Here is a 16,125-nt window from a genome sequence, read left to right as displayed (position 1 = left end):
ATGAAGATTTTCAATCTTCCATTGTTTCCAATACTCATCCTTGACCACTCATTACAATGAAAGTTCTTAACCTTCCATTATTTCCTTATCCCAAAATAAAGTTAAATTATGTCTTTAAGGAAGAACTCCCCTCAAAACATGTACCAAACTTCTATCATTACACCAATAATAACTTGGAATTCCTAAATCTTTAGGAAATCCAAAATTTAAAGTTTGATGTTTAAAATTCAACTTTGAAACTAAACCTCCTCCTAAACTCCAAGTTAGTCTTCTTTAACCATTTGTTTCTTGTTATCATCAAGAAAACTATCCTTGAATACTTATAAATATATTTCTTAGGGTTAGGGATAGTTAACATGACTAAACAAGACTTAATGGAATGAAATCAGACCATTGCAGCTAAAATCAGTATTTTCAATCGATTGAAGTTGAGTTTCAATCGATTGAAATTGAGTTTCAATCGATTGAAGCCACCTTAATCAATCAATTAATTGATTCCAAGGGTTTAATCAATCACTTGATCGATTCCATGAGTCTCTGTGCTCACAGAAAACTCACTTTAATCGATCAATGGATCAATTGAACAGTCCTAATCAATCACCTGATTAATTGAGTTTCTGATTTTTTTAAATAAATTTCAGACTAAATTTCAAAAATCCCTAAATAATTTTACAATTATTGAAAAATCATTAAATTTTACATAGACATTATTTATGTTATATACTATCAGGAAAAAATATTTTCTATGAAAATAACCCCTATTTTCAAAGATTGAAACAAAATTAGAAACCATTGAAAATTTTCAATATTTTACTCTACTTTGTGTCCAACTAATCAATGATGACTCTTATCAGAAGATAGACTTCACCAAGATTTTCCAAAGTGATTTTGAAATGATTTTTAAAATATAATTTCCAACTATATTTCTTTAGCTAAATGCACATGACTTGTACACTAGCTTTCCCAATGATTGGACTTCTTATAATCTATTGTTAAGATGAAACTTAAACTCAAAAAGATATACTAAATCAACACCTTGAGTTGTTTTCATCCTCTTAACATCTCACTTATATCTAGTGTATTTCAAAAACACATACAAGTCAAGTCTTTGGTTCTTATGAGATGTACAATAGGTTTTCCTTAAAATTAAGAAATCATGCATATCTAACTAGCATTTGAACTTTGATCATTCAACCTAGAATGTTAATTGATGTCATTGTCCTTAATTATAAGGAGTTTTAAAATAATGCATGAAAATAATTGTGGCATACATTAAATGCATATTTTTCACAAGAAAAACTATCATGAATAATGATGTATGTATGACATGATATATGACATTTTTCATACACATATATGAATGTTAAATATGATGTCATGCATATGATGGACACACAATCATGTCAATTTTATCATAGAGGAAATACCTAGATTATCTATTTAAGTGTCACTAACTAATTGCTAAATTTAAAAATAATCCTTAGCTGCCCTATCTCCCAAAGAAATTGTCAAAATCTCAACTTGCCATTTTTTGACTTCTAACATAATTGTGTCAATTTAATTAGGTCCAAATCTTTAAATTTTGACACATTTTACTCTTCCAAAGAGTAAACATTAATCCTTCATTTTCAAGGTGTAGCGATACCTTGAAAATGCCCTGAAGTGTCAACTTCACAAGGTTGGGTTAATTACTCTTCCAATTAGAGTTGACACTCTCTAAGCCCATCTAGAATGTAGAGAATACACTCTTAGGAACCCAAACCCTATTGGTTCTCCTTAGGTGCTAGGTATTCATTAGGGATAACTTCTATTAATACCTTCCTAATGACCTTTCTAGGCTATTTAGAAGCCTTGATCGCACTAAACTCCTCACACTCAACTCTAGGGATAGCTTACCTTCTGACCTTCTTAGTGACTTTCTTAGGCTTCTTAGAAGCCTTAGTAATACTAGTCTTTTCAAGGTTACTTCTAGGGATAACTTTTCTTATTACCTTGACTTGACTCTTAGACCTAGGGTTAATTCTATAGTTATATGGAACTCTATGATATGAAGACACATTCTCCTTGGCTTTTGGTTTGTATCCCAAACCTCTCTTGCCATTGAATGACTCTTGTTGATCTATCCCTAGATTTTTCTTCTTAGACCCTTGGACACTAATTGTCATTTCCTTAAATGTCTTCTCTAATTTATCAAGCCTTAGCCTCAAGACTAGATTTTCCCTCCTTAAATCCTTAAATTTAGATTTTTCTTGATTTCCTTGAGCATTTTTATTTTTAGGCATATATCTAAAATCCTTAGGGTGTGTTTGGTTCAAGTTATTATGTATAACCTTGGTTATGTGATTACCAAGTAATCACATAACCAAGGTTCTGAAGAATAAAACATAACCAAATGTTGTTTGGTTCAACCTACATAATGTAACAAAAACTTGTTTGTTTGAAGGTTTTAATGAATAACCTAATTTAATATTTTACTATATTACCCTTAATTACAAAACCAACCATATATATCTTTTAAACTCTATATTTTTTTATTTTTCCTTTTTCATGTTTTTCTTTATTTTTATGTTTTTTTTATTTTTTATTTCTTTGCATTTTTTTTAAAAAAATTTTAAAGTTTTTTTTTATTTTTTTTCCATTTTTTTTAAAAAAAAATTTTACGTCTTTTTTACATTTTTTTATTTTTTTATATTTTATATTTTTTTTATGTTTTTATTATTTTTTAAAAATTTTTTTACGTTTTTTGCTATTTTTCTATTTTTAATGTTTTATTTTTTTTTCCCATTTTTAATTATTTTTAAATTATTACGTTTTTTTTTCTATTTTTTAAAATTTTTAATGTTTTTTTACATTTTTTATTTTTAAAAGTTTTTTATTTTATTTTTTATTTTTTTTTTTCTTTACATTTTCCTTTTTTATCACATTTTTCTCTTATTCGAGAGTATTTTGCGTAAAAAATTTCGTTAACCCCGAAATCAAGAAAAACCTCAGTTTTTCGAGATTTTCTGATTCTGGGTTGCATGCCCCTTTTGCTGATGTGTCGAGCATGGAACATTACTCGAGAATCATTGATTACCTAAACCATACAGGGTTTTCGTTGATAACCTTGGATGGATAACCAAGGTTATCAAGGATAACCCCCAACCAAATGCACCCGTAAAGTTCTTACCTGAATTGTTATATACTTTTCTACCCTTAAGTGAGGTAGTCTTAGCATGAAATGATTTATAATTGACCTTAGAATTTTCTTACTTTCTATTTTTATGATAAATAACATTGAAATGATAAAAATTATTTCTAACATATTTTTTATTATTATTTAAGAAAATATGATTAACTAATGGTACCTTAGTTTTGTTCTTGGAAGTTTCCCCTTAACTTGAGCTTCCAATTCTCTTCTTGGTCGATATCTTTCTCTTTGACATTGGTTCTGGTAATATCCTTTTTGATTGTAAGAAAAGCATACAATATGCTACTCGCCCTTGCGTACCATGGGGCCGGACCTCCTTTGGTTTCTCTTTCATCTTGAGAGCCATTTGAGTCATCTTTTTCTCCAATTTAGGATATTTACTCTTATAGTACTCTTTTTCTCTATAGATATACCTTCACAATTTGTGCTTGCATAGACGTGACATTTTTTTCTTCCTCATTGACTTCGGATGATGATGATGCTTCTTTTTGTTCTGACGTCAATAGTCTATGCTTCCCCTCAATTTTTGAGGTGGATGCTTCTTCAAATTCCTCCTTGAATGTTGAACATCTTTCTGTTACGAAGTTGCAAGTGCATGAGTATGTCATCGGTAATAAAAATATCGATCTCACAAGGATTGGGAACACCTAAAGACTTACAACTCGAATTAGCTAAACTAACGAACCTTGGAAAAGAGTTTCTTGTATAAAAGTAAAGAACACAAACAAAGAAAAGTAAACTAGAGATAAGAAGATTAAGGAAGTATTGCTTAGTAAAATGTTCTAGGGGTTTTGATTTTAAAATGAAGGAACTTAATGTACTTGGACTCACCCATTCCTACCATCTATGTACACAGGATTAGGGAAAATCCATTAAGAGTAGTTAAGATCTCCCTTGTGGGAGAATTCTCTCTCTTCATCTAAATCAATGCTATATGTTCAGTTAAGTGGGAATCTCTATCACTAGGACTCCCTCCTGGTCATACAATCTAGAGATTAATCTATGCAAAAAATAACAATCTACACACATCCATCAAATCTAATATGATAAATAAGCGCAAAACCATAATGCACATTAGATATAACAAGAACAAGAATGAAAGCATCATTTGAATAGGGCATCGACAAAATCCAAGAGTTTTACATCAATCCACATTTACATCTACTCTTAAGAACAAAAGATCTACTCCGTAACAAGAGGAAAATTGATCTCAAAAACAAAGTAGACTAATCTCCACATCTAAATCAATAAAATAAGGAAAAGAAAACTTAGCGAGTGCCAATTAGTGATCTTCAGATCAATCCTTGATAATGGAGAGATGGAGAATTGGAATCCAGCCTCAAACATCGAGTTGAAGCCTCTTGGATGCCAAGTTTAGAGCTTTGAATCGTCTTCCCCAAAGGGGGAAACTTCTTCCTTTAATTTGGAGAAGAAACCCCATTTTATAGGCAGGCACAAGCCTAGCCATGGGTCGTGCCATAGTCGTGCCCCTTGGGCACGGTCAAAGCTTATTGGTTGCTGGAACTGGCGCACGACAATGTGGAATCCACACGACCTTAGTAAAGTTGGTCCCTGGAGGTGAGACATGGATGTGCTAAAAGACACAACCCCACTCCAATTGAACTCTGGAGGAACCATACGACCGTGCAGATCTACACTGCCTGAAGTTGTTGGCCATTGAAAATTCCACACGATCGTGCCTGGGGGCACGAGCATGTTCTAGTTATGTTCAAGTGAAGTGGCACGGCCGTGCCAAAAGACACGACCCTGCTTTACTATTTTCTCCACATGTCCTCCTTAGCACGTTTCCGCTCCATCTTCGCTCCAAAAGCATTCCTATCATCACAAAATGTATGAGAGTATATCTCTGAACCAAAAGAGTAAATATGCTGAAATAATGATAGAAGGAGTGCAAAAATGTAGGATATACTCAAGATAAAATCGTAGATGTGTGATAAAGCATGCATAAATGCGTATGTAAACTATGCACATCATTCTCAACCTCCGAATCCTCATGCATATAAAACAAAGAGTTTCCCTCTTTTTTCATTGTTGTGTTCCATTTAGGATGAGTTTTTATGAAGCTTTACCAATTTGCTCCATAGCTTCTTAACACCTTGATATTCTCCAATTTTACACAAGATTGTGCTTGGTAATAAATTAACCAATAATTTGATTACCTTCTCATTGGTCTCGCATCTCTTGACTTGCTCCTCGGTCCATTTATTCTTCTTGAGGAGCTTCCCTTTTCCATCAATTGGAGTTTGAAATCCTTCCATTAGAGCAAACTATTGCTCTATCTCCATCATAAAGAAATTTTCAACCTTTGATTTCCAAAGGTCAAAACTCCCAATTCCGTAGAGTGGAGGTGCTCAGATGTTATATCTGAATTCATCTCTAAACTCTATTTTGAACTTGAGCTCTTTAATGATGAATCTTTAACCGTTGAAATTAGGGCTTCAAGCTTAAATGTCTTCTTCTTCCTCTAGCTTATTACTCTCTCGGCGAGTAGTCCAATGAAGAGCGGTCTCGCTCTGATACCACTTGTTAGGACACTCTGGTGAGCTAGAGGGAGATGATTAGCTCCAATTACTTCCTTGATGATGAGTTGCAGTAGAAAACACTCAAAGCAATGCTAACACCCAGATTTACTTGATATCCACCTCAATGAGGTGACTAATCCAAGGATCCACACAGAGTACAACTCCATTGTGAAAATACTCCTTATTGGAAACACTCCGGAGGTGGAGAAACCTTGTACATGCTCTCAATAGAAAATACAATAAGGAAATGAATGAACAGAACAATGAACATCTTGCTTGATCTCTTGTAACTTGTAGATGTCTCTTGTAGACTCAGAAATATAACAACACTTTACCTTGAATCTTCTAAGAACAGACGGTGAAGAGTGGAGAAGAAGCAGAGAAGAAGTGTTGCTATTTGAATCTTGCCAAAGCCTTTATATCTCATGATTTAGAGCTCCCAATTGATTGACCTTACACCCAATTGATTGTCACATCAGATCCGAGCAAATCCAGCCATTAAACCTTGAAACAATCTTCTCCCAATTGATTAGCCAATCGATTTTAAGGCTTAAATCGATCATCCAATAGATCCAGGGACTCTCTATTTGTCACCATTCCCCCCCCCCCCCAATCGATCACTTGATCGATTGGGAAACCACTGGTTGTCATGAAGAAAACACGCTCAATCTATCACCTGATGGATTGGCACAACCCAATTTATCACCTGATAGATTGGCACAGCCCAATCAATCAGTTGATCGATTGGGCCACTTTCTGTGCATCGTGGAGAAGTGCGCTCAATTAATTCACTAATCGATTGGCACAACTCTCAATCGATCAGTGGATCGATTGAGAATGCCTCTGCATCACAGAGAAGTGCAGTCAATTGATCCAGTGATCGATCATTTGATCGATTGCCCAACTCTAACTTGCTTAACTAAAGTCTAGGTTCCCTTATCCAACCTCTAGTCAACTATGGCCTATTGGGACTTCTCCACCAAGTGTCCGGTCAACCTTTTGACCCACTTAGACTTTACTAATTTTCCATTGGACCTTTGATCACCAAATGTGGTCTTTCTTGACCTATTTAGATTTTTCTCTTGTCTAACCACAGTTAGGACTTTACCTTGGCAACGTGCAGTCCTCCTTGATCCACTTGGACTCCCTTTGCCTAACCGCAGTAATGGCTTTCCTTTACCAACATGTGATCCTTCTTGATCCACTTTGACTTGTTTGTCTAATTGCAATTAGGACTTTTCTTGCCAATGTGCGGTCTCCCTTGATCCACTTGGACTTTCCTTGCCAATGTGCTATCTTCCTTGGCCCACTTGGGCTTTCCTTTGTCTAACCATAATTAGGACTTTCCTTTGTCAACATGTGGTCCTCCTTGACCCACTTGGACTTTCCTTTACCCAACCCCTAATTAGGACTTTACCAGTCAAGTACCGATCTTCCATGACCTACCTGACTTCTCTCGCATATGCCCCACAATATCTTGTCCAAACATGTTGTCTATAACATATTGTCTAAATATCAAAAATAAAACTCAACTACACTTGAACTTAGTTAAACTAGTCAACCTTGACCCAGGAAATAATTGCATCAACAATCTCCCAACACTCCGTGATCCACACAGACTTTTCCTTGCTAACTCCCATTGGACTTTCAATTACCAAGTTTTCGATTAACCTTTAACCTACTTGGACTTTCTTTTTGCCAACTTTTCGTTGGACTTCCAATCACCAAGTGCGGTCATCCTTGACCCACTAGGATTTTCCTCTTGCCTAACCTCTAATTAGGACTACTCACTCAGTAGACTTCCACCCTACCTAACCTAAGTTAGGGGTTTCCCCTTGTCTAATCATAGTTAGGACTTTCCCTTGCCTAACCATAGTTAGAGTTTTCCTTTACCAATATGTGATTCTTCTCGACCCACTTGGACTTTCCTTTACCTAACCTCAATTAGAACTAGTCACTCAGCTTGGTAGACTTCCACCCTGTCTAACCTGAGTTAGGGCTTTCCTTTACCAATGTGCAATCCTCCTTGACCTACTTAGACTTTCCTTTACCTAACCCCAGTTAGGACTAGTCAGTTGATAGACTTCCACCCTATCTAACCTCAGTTAGGACTTTTCATTGCCTAACCTCAAGTTAGGACTTTCCTAGACAAGTATCTTATCCTCCCTTGACCTACTTGACTTCTCTCTCACATATTTTCAAACAATGAAACTCAAGCTCGAGTTAACTCGAGCTTAGTCAAACTGGTTAACCTTGACCTGAGGATAATTGCACCAACAATCTCTCTCTTTTTTATATTTGATAATATGTTTAAGTTAGGCTAATCCATTAGCCCAACTTCCATCTTCATCCATGTCAAAGCATGAACGGGAGTTTTCTAACTTGAACTCTACATTTTCCCCCTTTGACACATATCAAAAACTCTTCCCAAGAGTAAATTCATTCAAAATAACCCAATAAAAGTCTCATATCTTTCATTGTATCCTATGCTCAACCTTAAGCATACATCCATCACAATGAAGATTTTCAATTTTCCATTATCTCTAATGCTCAACCTAGAGCATTCATCACAATAAAGGTTCTAAACCTTTCATTGTCTCCTCATCCTGATCATTTAAAATCCCAAATTATGCTTTTAAGGAAGACCTCCCCCTCAAAGCATGCTCCAACTTCTATCATTTCACCGACAATGATTTGGAGTAGCTAAACCTTTAAAATTGAAGTTATGAGATTAAAAATTCATCCTTGAATCTAAATATCCTCCTTAACTTCAAATTAGTCCCCTTAACCATTGCTTTCTTATTCTCATCAAGAAAATTACCCTTAAATACATACCAAGGCATTACATAGGGTTGGGAATACTTAAATGACCTAAGTGTGACTTAATCAACTTAAGTAAACTCATTTCAGCCGAAATCAGTACTACCAATCGATTGGTTTCAGATATCAATCGATTCTGACATATCTTAATCAATTGGTTTAAGCTTCCAATAGATTCCGCACGTACCAATCGATCTTGATCAATCCCGTAAGCTTCTATGCTTGTAAAAATTTACTACCAATCGATTAGGGTAATCGAATGGTATGAAGTAATGGATTGGAATCAATCAATTACTGTAACTGATTTTTTGTATTTCAATTTCAACTTAAAATTTAGAAATCCATAAATAATTCTACAATTTAAAAAAAAAATCATGAAATTTTGTGTAGACATTACTTATGTTATATACTATCATAAAAAAAATAGTTTTTTTTATGAAGATACCTCCTATTTCCAAATAATGACTTAAAATTAGGAATCATTAAAAACTTCAATATTTTATTCTACTTTGTATCTAATTACTTAATGGTGATTCCTATCAATAAATATAATTCACTAAGGTTTTCTAAATAATTTCAAACCATGATCTTTGGACAAAATACACATGAATTGTACATTAGCTTTCCCCATGATTGGACTTTACATAATTATTTATTTTAACATAACTAAAACTCAATTAGATGCACTAAATCAAGAGAAAAGATCTCCTGGTCCATAAAAAAGTGGACCAAGGGATGGTCCACTCCCAATTGTGGCCAGATCGTAATTGCGATCCAGCCGTAATTGGTTGCAATTCCTTCATGGGTTCACCATCCCCATTAGATTATAGTTTGGGTCGGAGCGGACGGCCGGAGGCCGTCGGAAGTTGGCAAGTGTCCAAATTATCGGACACTAAGTAGGGGCGACCTTTGATTGTCCGCTCCGACCCAAACTATAACTTGGTGAGAACGGTGAACCCGTGAAGGGATCACAACCAATTACGGCCAGATCGCAATTACGATTCGACCGCAATTGGGAGTGGATCATCCCCTCGTTCACTTTTTTGTGGATCAGGAGATCTGGTCTCCTAAATTAATATATTGAATCTTGTTCATCTTCCTAACATTTCACTTGTATTTAATGTATCTATACACTTACAAGTCAACTCTATAATCTTTGTGTAATGTAAAATTTTTTTTTTCTAAACTAAAGGATCATATATTTCTATCTATCAATCAAATATTGTTAAGTTCATTATGAAGAATCTGAGAATCTAAGAGTTTATCGATATAAGGTATATAACTAACTCTGATATCTTTCAATATTGACTAGACTCTTCTTAGCACTTTTTTCTATTGGATAAGCCCATAAGACTACTAGCATGGGGTGCCAATTAAGTAGATTTTCTTATATCTTTTATGAGACATATTGAATTATTATTGCATATTCTCCAGTTTAATATACTTTATATTATATTTATGTAACTTCTTGAGAATTAATAACTTATTTACCCCTTTAATTTAATTTATTTTTTACTTTATTTTGGTCTAAGTTAATGAGATCAATTAAGAGCCGCGCATCAAAGAGATAAAACCACAAATAAAAATAAAGCATCGGACAGAATGAGCGACCACTACTTCAGTTTTAATTTAACGCTAACCATCTGATCCGCGGTCCTTATTGGACCTGACGCTCCGCATCTTGCGTCGGCGGCGGCCTTCGAAAAACAGAGGCGAGGGAACAAAAGCTAGCGGTCGAAATCGGAGAGGGCGAGATGGGGGTCGCTGCCGATGCGGCAACCGTGGCGGTAGCGGCTCCACCGACCAAGAAGATGGCGGCCGACTTTGTGATGGGCGGGGCGGCCGCAGTATTTGCCAAAAGCGGGGCAGCGCCGGTGGAGCGGGTGAAGCTCCTGCTGCAAAACCAGGGGGAGATGATCAGGAGGGGGCATTTGACTAGGCCTTACCAGGGCATTAGGGATTGCTTCGCAAGGGTTCTCAATGAAGAAGGGGTTCTCGCCTTGTGGAGAGGCAACCAGGCCAATGTCATCCGATATTTCCCTACTCAGGTTAGAATTTCTTAGGGAGAGATATGGGCTCTCTCGCCCTTCTTGATTTCAGAAAGTTCTAATTTTTTTTTTTAATCGTGATACTATTGAAACTATTCCTGTTATTGCTTTACTTTGATTTCTTTTTTGTGCTGAGTTTTAGTTTCTATTCCATTAATAACTCGATTGAAGATGACTAAAGTCTATGTTTTGGGGTGATGACATATCAAAATTGGACTGACAGGAAGTTCGTGTTCATCTTGAGAGTTTACTAGATTTTTAGCTTATTTCTTCAATTCATATTTTTTGAGCTAGTTGATCTGGAATTCAAGCCTCAATTAAGTTACCCTTTTGGTGGAGCTTCATAAGATTAACTTTGCTGCTGTCGGCATAGAAAATTATTTAAACACAAGGTTGGTTGTAATTTGCACAGATTTAAGGGGATTGTGTTTCTATGTTGCAATAACATTAATTAATGGAGTAAATATAAAAATTGTAAACATAGTGAACTTGGTACAGGAAAATCTTAATATAATACCAATGCATTTATTTCCTTGCATTCTTGTAGCAAACTTCCAACGAATTATTATGAGTTTAGGTCAACCATCGATCCAGTTATAAGATTAGTACGTATTATACCAACTTAAGTTTGAGTTAGATACTATCTGGTGGTTATCCTAAATTCTTTATGATAAACATAAGATAGAAGCAGAGGTTGTTGCAGATTTTCTTAAGATATTCATTATATTAGTCTGTTTTTATGAGAGATATTGAGAAGCACTTTTGAGTCAATGAAGCCATTTTCTCCTCACTCTAGATACATCAATAGTTTCTGCGACTATCATATCTATGTTCTTTCGTAAGCCTATGTGCCGAATACCTCATTATATATCATGTATATGATTCAGATATTCTATGGTATATGTAAGCAAACTCAACATCGTCGTCATCAAGTTGGGTTTTGTTCCAACTAATTAGGGTAGGCTACATGAATGCCATCCCTTTATTTAGCTCTATGCTAGGCAATATCATTTGTAATATTTGTATTAACAAATCATTTTTATTACATTAATGTTTTCCTCCATCTTGCTTGCCCCTTATACCTTCCACTCTAATAAATTTAGCTATTTTAATTATAAAATTATTGGTTATCTTTGAACATGCCTATACTATCTCAATCTATATATATATATATATATTTTAAATATATTGTATCTACATCTCTCTCAAATATTAATATTTTCTGTTTTATTCTTATACCTTCCACTCTAATAAATTTAGCTATTTTAATTATAAAATTATTGGTTATCTTTGAACGTGTCTATACTATCTCAATCTATATATATATATATATATTAAATATATTGTATCTACATCTCTCTCAAATATTAATATTTTCTGTTTTATTCTTTATAATATCTCCACATATCCATGTTATCATTCTCATTTCTGCTACATTTTGTAAGACTTTTCCCCTAATATTCTAACACTCAAATCCATAAAATGCGACTGATTATAGCACAATATGATAAAAATTTTCATTATAATCGAATGGGATATGATGGTTGCACAAGACTTCACAAGCTTCCCTCTATTTCAACATTCATTCTTTATCTTGGAATTTATATCCATCCATCTTAATTATTCTTTCAGTTTTTATCGGACCTTTTTTTTTATTGAAACTATATTTTATATATTCAACTTTTGTTTTCCATATCGCAAAAGCTTTAGTTTCTAAAGGGTTTCTCCACAATTTAAACTTTAAATTTAATTCAATTACATGCATCCATTAACAAAATATCATTTGTGAATAACATGTATGTGCAAGGTTTTTCTTTTGTACAATCGGCTACTTCATTTACTACTAATGCTAAAAGATAGAAGACATAGAACTGACTCTTGAGATAAATCTACAACTATAATAAAATCATTCATCACTCTCCTAGTAGTTTTGACGCTAGTAATAGAGTTATCATACATATCTTTTAATAATATTATTTTTGTACTGTTTATCTAGTTGTATTAAGTTTTAGAATTGTTTAAAAAGTGCTTTGGAAAACCAGCTTTTATGAATATATTCTCTCATCTATAATCGAAAAATGACTGAGAATGCAATACATTGGCTTAAAGAACCTTATGGCAAAAGTACTATGGGAAAACATTCCCAAGCCTAGTCATAGGCATTTCCTTGCTTTCTGTTTTACTGGACAATATGTTTTCAAATTTCTGCCGGTAATTATCTTGATAGGTTTGTTACAAGAGATCAATAGAATGAGAGATGGATATGTGAGTTGTGTATATCTTGGTTATTTTAAAAGAAAACCTAATGATCTATATATTCAAAAATGTGTATGCCTCTTCTTTTGTGTGCGTGTGTGATTCCACTATTCTTAATTGGAGCTTATTTTACCTAATATCATGTCAATAATTTATTATGCATCACTACAATTAACAATTACATCGTTGATCCTTTTTCTTTCAAACAGGCTTTCAATTTTGCATTCAAGGGCTATTTTCGAAGCCTTTTTGGCTTCTCAAAAGAGAAAGATGGTTACATGAAATGGTTAGCGGGGAATGTAGCTTCAGGTAGCGCAGCTGGAGCAACAACATCCATGTTACTATACCATTTAGATTATGCAAGGACTCGGCTTGGCACAGATGCAATTGAATCCAAAGCTAACAGTGAACGACAGTTTAAAGGACTAGCTGACGTCTACAGAAAGACTCTAGCAACTGATGGTATTGTTGGCTTGTATCGAGGTTTTAGTGTTTCCATACTGGGCATCACTTTGTATCGGGGCTTGTATTTTGGCATTTATGATACCATGAAACCCATTATCCTAGTTGGACCACTGGAGGTCAGTGTACAATTTTGCTTGTTAGATCACCTTTAAATATTTTTGGCTGACGATTTGTTGATATACTATGTTGCAGGGCAACTTCTTTGCCAGTTTCACATTAGGCTGGAGTGTGACTACATTTTCTGGCATTTGTGCATACCCTTTTGATACGCTGCGTCGGAGAATGATGTTGACCTCCGGACAGCCATTCAAGTATCAAAATGCATATCATGCTCTGAAGACAATAGTAGGGAATGAAGGTTTCTTTGCACTTTTCAGAGGTGCTGCTGCAAACATGCTATCAGGGATGGCCGGAGCTGGTGTTCTTGCAGGTTATGACCAACTACACCGAATCGCATGTAGGCATGGTTATGGCTTTGACCAGAAGCTTAGAACCAGTGTAAAATAATTTGTTTTATTTGAAAAAAAATCAAATATTTTCCATAAATTTTTTAGTTATTTAGGTAGTCTGGAAAAAATCACAACCAACTACCCTTTACCCAAGGAGCTAAAGGATTAAAGACAATCCTCTAGTGCAAATTGTATATAGTGATTGTAGATTTACAAGGATACTGATACTATGTTTTGCTTTCGTCATTGTTTTTTGTTGTCGAAGTAGATTCTAACACAGACCGCCGAGGGATTTTATATATTTCATGGGGATGATGAAGGAAGCCTGCAGGAGAGAAGGTGGCAGAATATGAGAAGGGAGGCTGAAGAGAAACGTCTAAGAAAGTCACATGTATACCATGGAGACTTCTCATGGAAACAGGTGACGAGTAAAATAAAATAGAACTGGCAATTCTCCATCTTCTTCGAGATGTTTTGGCAGACGGTTCCATATATTTATTTTTACATTTTGGAGAAATTTTCAGATCCCAACTAGCACTGTAAATAAACCAAATTAAACAAGCTGCAGGCTTGTTAACTTTTCTATAATTTCTCCAGTTCTCAGTTAGAATCATCAGAGATCTAATAACGACAAGCCAAAATTCAAAATCGTAACCAAAAAATTCACTAGGATGAGGATCCAACATGGTGATGAAGAATGCATTGAGCACTACTTGAGAGTTATTTCAACAATTAATTAATTATTCTCCTTAATTACATTGTTATATATTCATCTAGAATATATTCAACCATCGAGGTTGCTGACACGTCTCTATCCAGGACAATATCGTCATTAGCAAAATGGTTGGCGATCGGTTCAGAAAATGAGTCAAAGATTGTGGGGTCTCCAAGCTCGAGCATGACCAACGAACCCTGCGGGCTTTCACACCTTCGACCTCCATTAATGGCGTTCTGATCACCGACAGTACTATCCATTTCACCCAAGTGAATTAGTGGTGGCTCGTTTTCAGGTTCACTTTCGGCTTGGAAATTAAAGGTCCGTCCAGCAGAGCTCAGACTCCTCTCATTAGTTGTTCCTGAAGTAGAATTACAAGTGTGTTCTCCTTCATAAACCACAAGAAACAGAGATGCGCCCTGCTGTTGCACCTGCTTCTTTGCTTGGCACCTCCGATCCAAACTGTAGGTGCATCTGTAGTAGTTCCTGTTATTCATCATCATAATTGAGGTTAAGGAATAATGTAAAGAAAAGGACAAGTTGATCATTCAGAAAATTAAGAGAAGATCGCGCGTCAGATCACTTTTTGAAGACGGATCCTTTGATGAACTTCTCGCCGTATTTTCTCCATCGATGGGCATCGTAATAAGGTGCGTTCGTGACTTCTTTTCTTGCGAAGCTGCCGGAGAACAATGAAACAAATTAAACAGGTAACAAGCTAAGAAATTAAAGAGATTAAACTATTGCAATTTTCAGACGGCCAGTCGATCAGTACCTTCTTCTTAGATCTCTAGGCTGTAGTCGATCAGTTGCGCAGGGGAAGCTTCGCTTTCTCTTTGTGCTCCCTTCAGCTGGCATCAGCTTGGAGAGGGTAGACTTGCAGTTTTCCATTACCTCTTCCGAAAGAGTCCTCACTGACCCCTTCAACCAGTCGCTGTAGTCGCCCATCTCGACGTAGGACTGGAGCTTCCTCGTGAGAGTAGCCGCGTGCTCAACCTCGCGGATCACGGAGCTCATGATCATGCCAGTGTTCTCCATGAGATAGATCGATGGCTCTGGCCTTCACACCCAAGCCTGAGTCTCTCAGACTTTATAGATGCAGACCAAACAAAACATGTAATATTGTCAACTTCAGTGTTTGATTGTTTATAAATATAATATTAATACGCGTGAATCGTTGATGGTGTTTAGGTAGTATCTACGCAAAAGGCCTGAGAAGTATAATTCTATAAAAATATATTAAGATCGATATATAATATTTATAACAAGATTAATAGTACTGTTTTTCCTTTAATAAGGAAAATAATAATATGATCCTGTCCGAACGAAGGAAGTTGAAAAGTTAAAAATGAGATGACCATTGACGGGGCGAATACTCCAATCTTACAAAAACAAAACTAAATCAGGGAAGCGGTCCTTGGCGTTGGTCCTCCGACGCTCAAGTCAAAATCAGAAAGAGAATGAGTAATTCAGAAAATAAAAAAAAATCTTATCTTCCTCGTACCTAGCGTATTCTTTTATACCTTTTTCTGTGATCATTCATCTGCCCTAATTTAATGATATTAATTGCAAAGGAAGATTTTTTTTTGTCTTCACTTCCGTGCATTGATGATAAATGTAGTGTTCTTCTTTACCTTTG

The 16,125-nt window shown here is 35.3% G+C and overlaps 2 protein-coding genes across 3 annotated transcripts; one reads left to right on the top strand and one right to left on the bottom strand.

Annotated features, from left to right (window-relative positions):
• The first annotated feature begins 10,174 nt into the window (after nt 1-10,174).
• LOC121981284 (ADP,ATP carrier protein ER-ANT1-like) lies at nt 10,175-14,194 on the top strand. Of its 2 annotated transcripts, XM_042533730.1 has the most exons (4): nt 10,175-10,601; nt 13,067-13,438; nt 13,515-13,752; nt 14,040-14,194. In XM_042533730.1, the coding sequence occupies exons 1-4, from the start codon at nt 10,308-10,310 to the stop codon at nt 14,084-14,086; spliced, it is 951 nt and encodes a 316-aa protein (XP_042389664.1). In that variant the 5' UTR covers nt 10,175-10,307; the 3' UTR covers nt 14,087-14,194. The 2 variants fall into 2 exon arrangements, with proteins under 2 accessions (XP_042389664.1, XP_042389662.1); XM_042533728.1 differs by lacking the exon at nt 14,040-14,194 and having other exon boundaries at nt 13,515-13,861.
• Nucleotides 14,195-14,446: 252 nt separating this feature from the next.
• LOC121983087 (WRKY transcription factor 1-like) lies at nt 14,447-15,576 on the bottom strand. Its single transcript, XM_042536066.1, has 3 exons — nt 15,262-15,576; nt 15,070-15,165; nt 14,447-14,972 (listed from the first exon to the last, which is right to left on the bottom strand). Exons 1-3 carry the CDS (start codon nt 15,522-15,524, stop codon nt 14,525-14,527), a joined length of 807 nt encoding a protein of 268 aa, XP_042392000.1. The 5' UTR covers nt 15,525-15,576; the 3' UTR covers nt 14,447-14,524.
• Nucleotides 15,577-16,125: the final 549 nt, after the last annotated feature.

This window comes from Zingiber officinale, chromosome 5A (assembly GCF_018446385.1).
Source record: "Zingiber officinale cultivar Zhangliang chromosome 5A, Zo_v1.1, whole genome shotgun sequence".
NCBI lineage: Eukaryota > Viridiplantae > Streptophyta > Magnoliopsida > Zingiberales > Zingiberaceae > Zingiber > Zingiber officinale.
This window is presented reverse-complemented; position numbering and strand designations above follow the sequence as displayed.

Bases quoted from the DNA above. Each gene is read 5' to 3' on its own strand.
- LOC121981284 (XM_042533728.1), top strand. From the start codon at position 10,308: ATGGGGGTCGCTGCCGATGCGGCAACCGTGGCGGTAGCGGCTCCACCG. The intron at 10,602-13,066 runs GTTAGAATTTCT...TCTTTCAAACAG, and splicing joins TCCGATATTTCCCTACTCAG to GCTTTCAATTTTGCATTCAA. The intron at 13,439-13,514 runs GTCAGTGTACAA...ACTATGTTGCAG, and splicing joins TCCTAGTTGGACCACTGGAG to GGCAACTTCTTTGCCAGTTT.
- LOC121983087 (XM_042536066.1), bottom strand. From the start codon at position 15,524: ATGGAGAACACTGGCATGATCATGAGCTCCGTGATCCGCGAGGTTGAG. The intron at 15,166-15,261 runs GTACTGATCGAC...GTTCTCCGGCAG, and splicing joins CCTAGAGATCTAAGAAGAAG to CTTCGCAAGAAAAGAAGTCA. The intron at 14,973-15,069 runs GTGATCTGACGC...GATGAATAACAG, and splicing joins AAAGGATCCGTCTTCAAAAA to GAACTACTACAGATGCACCT.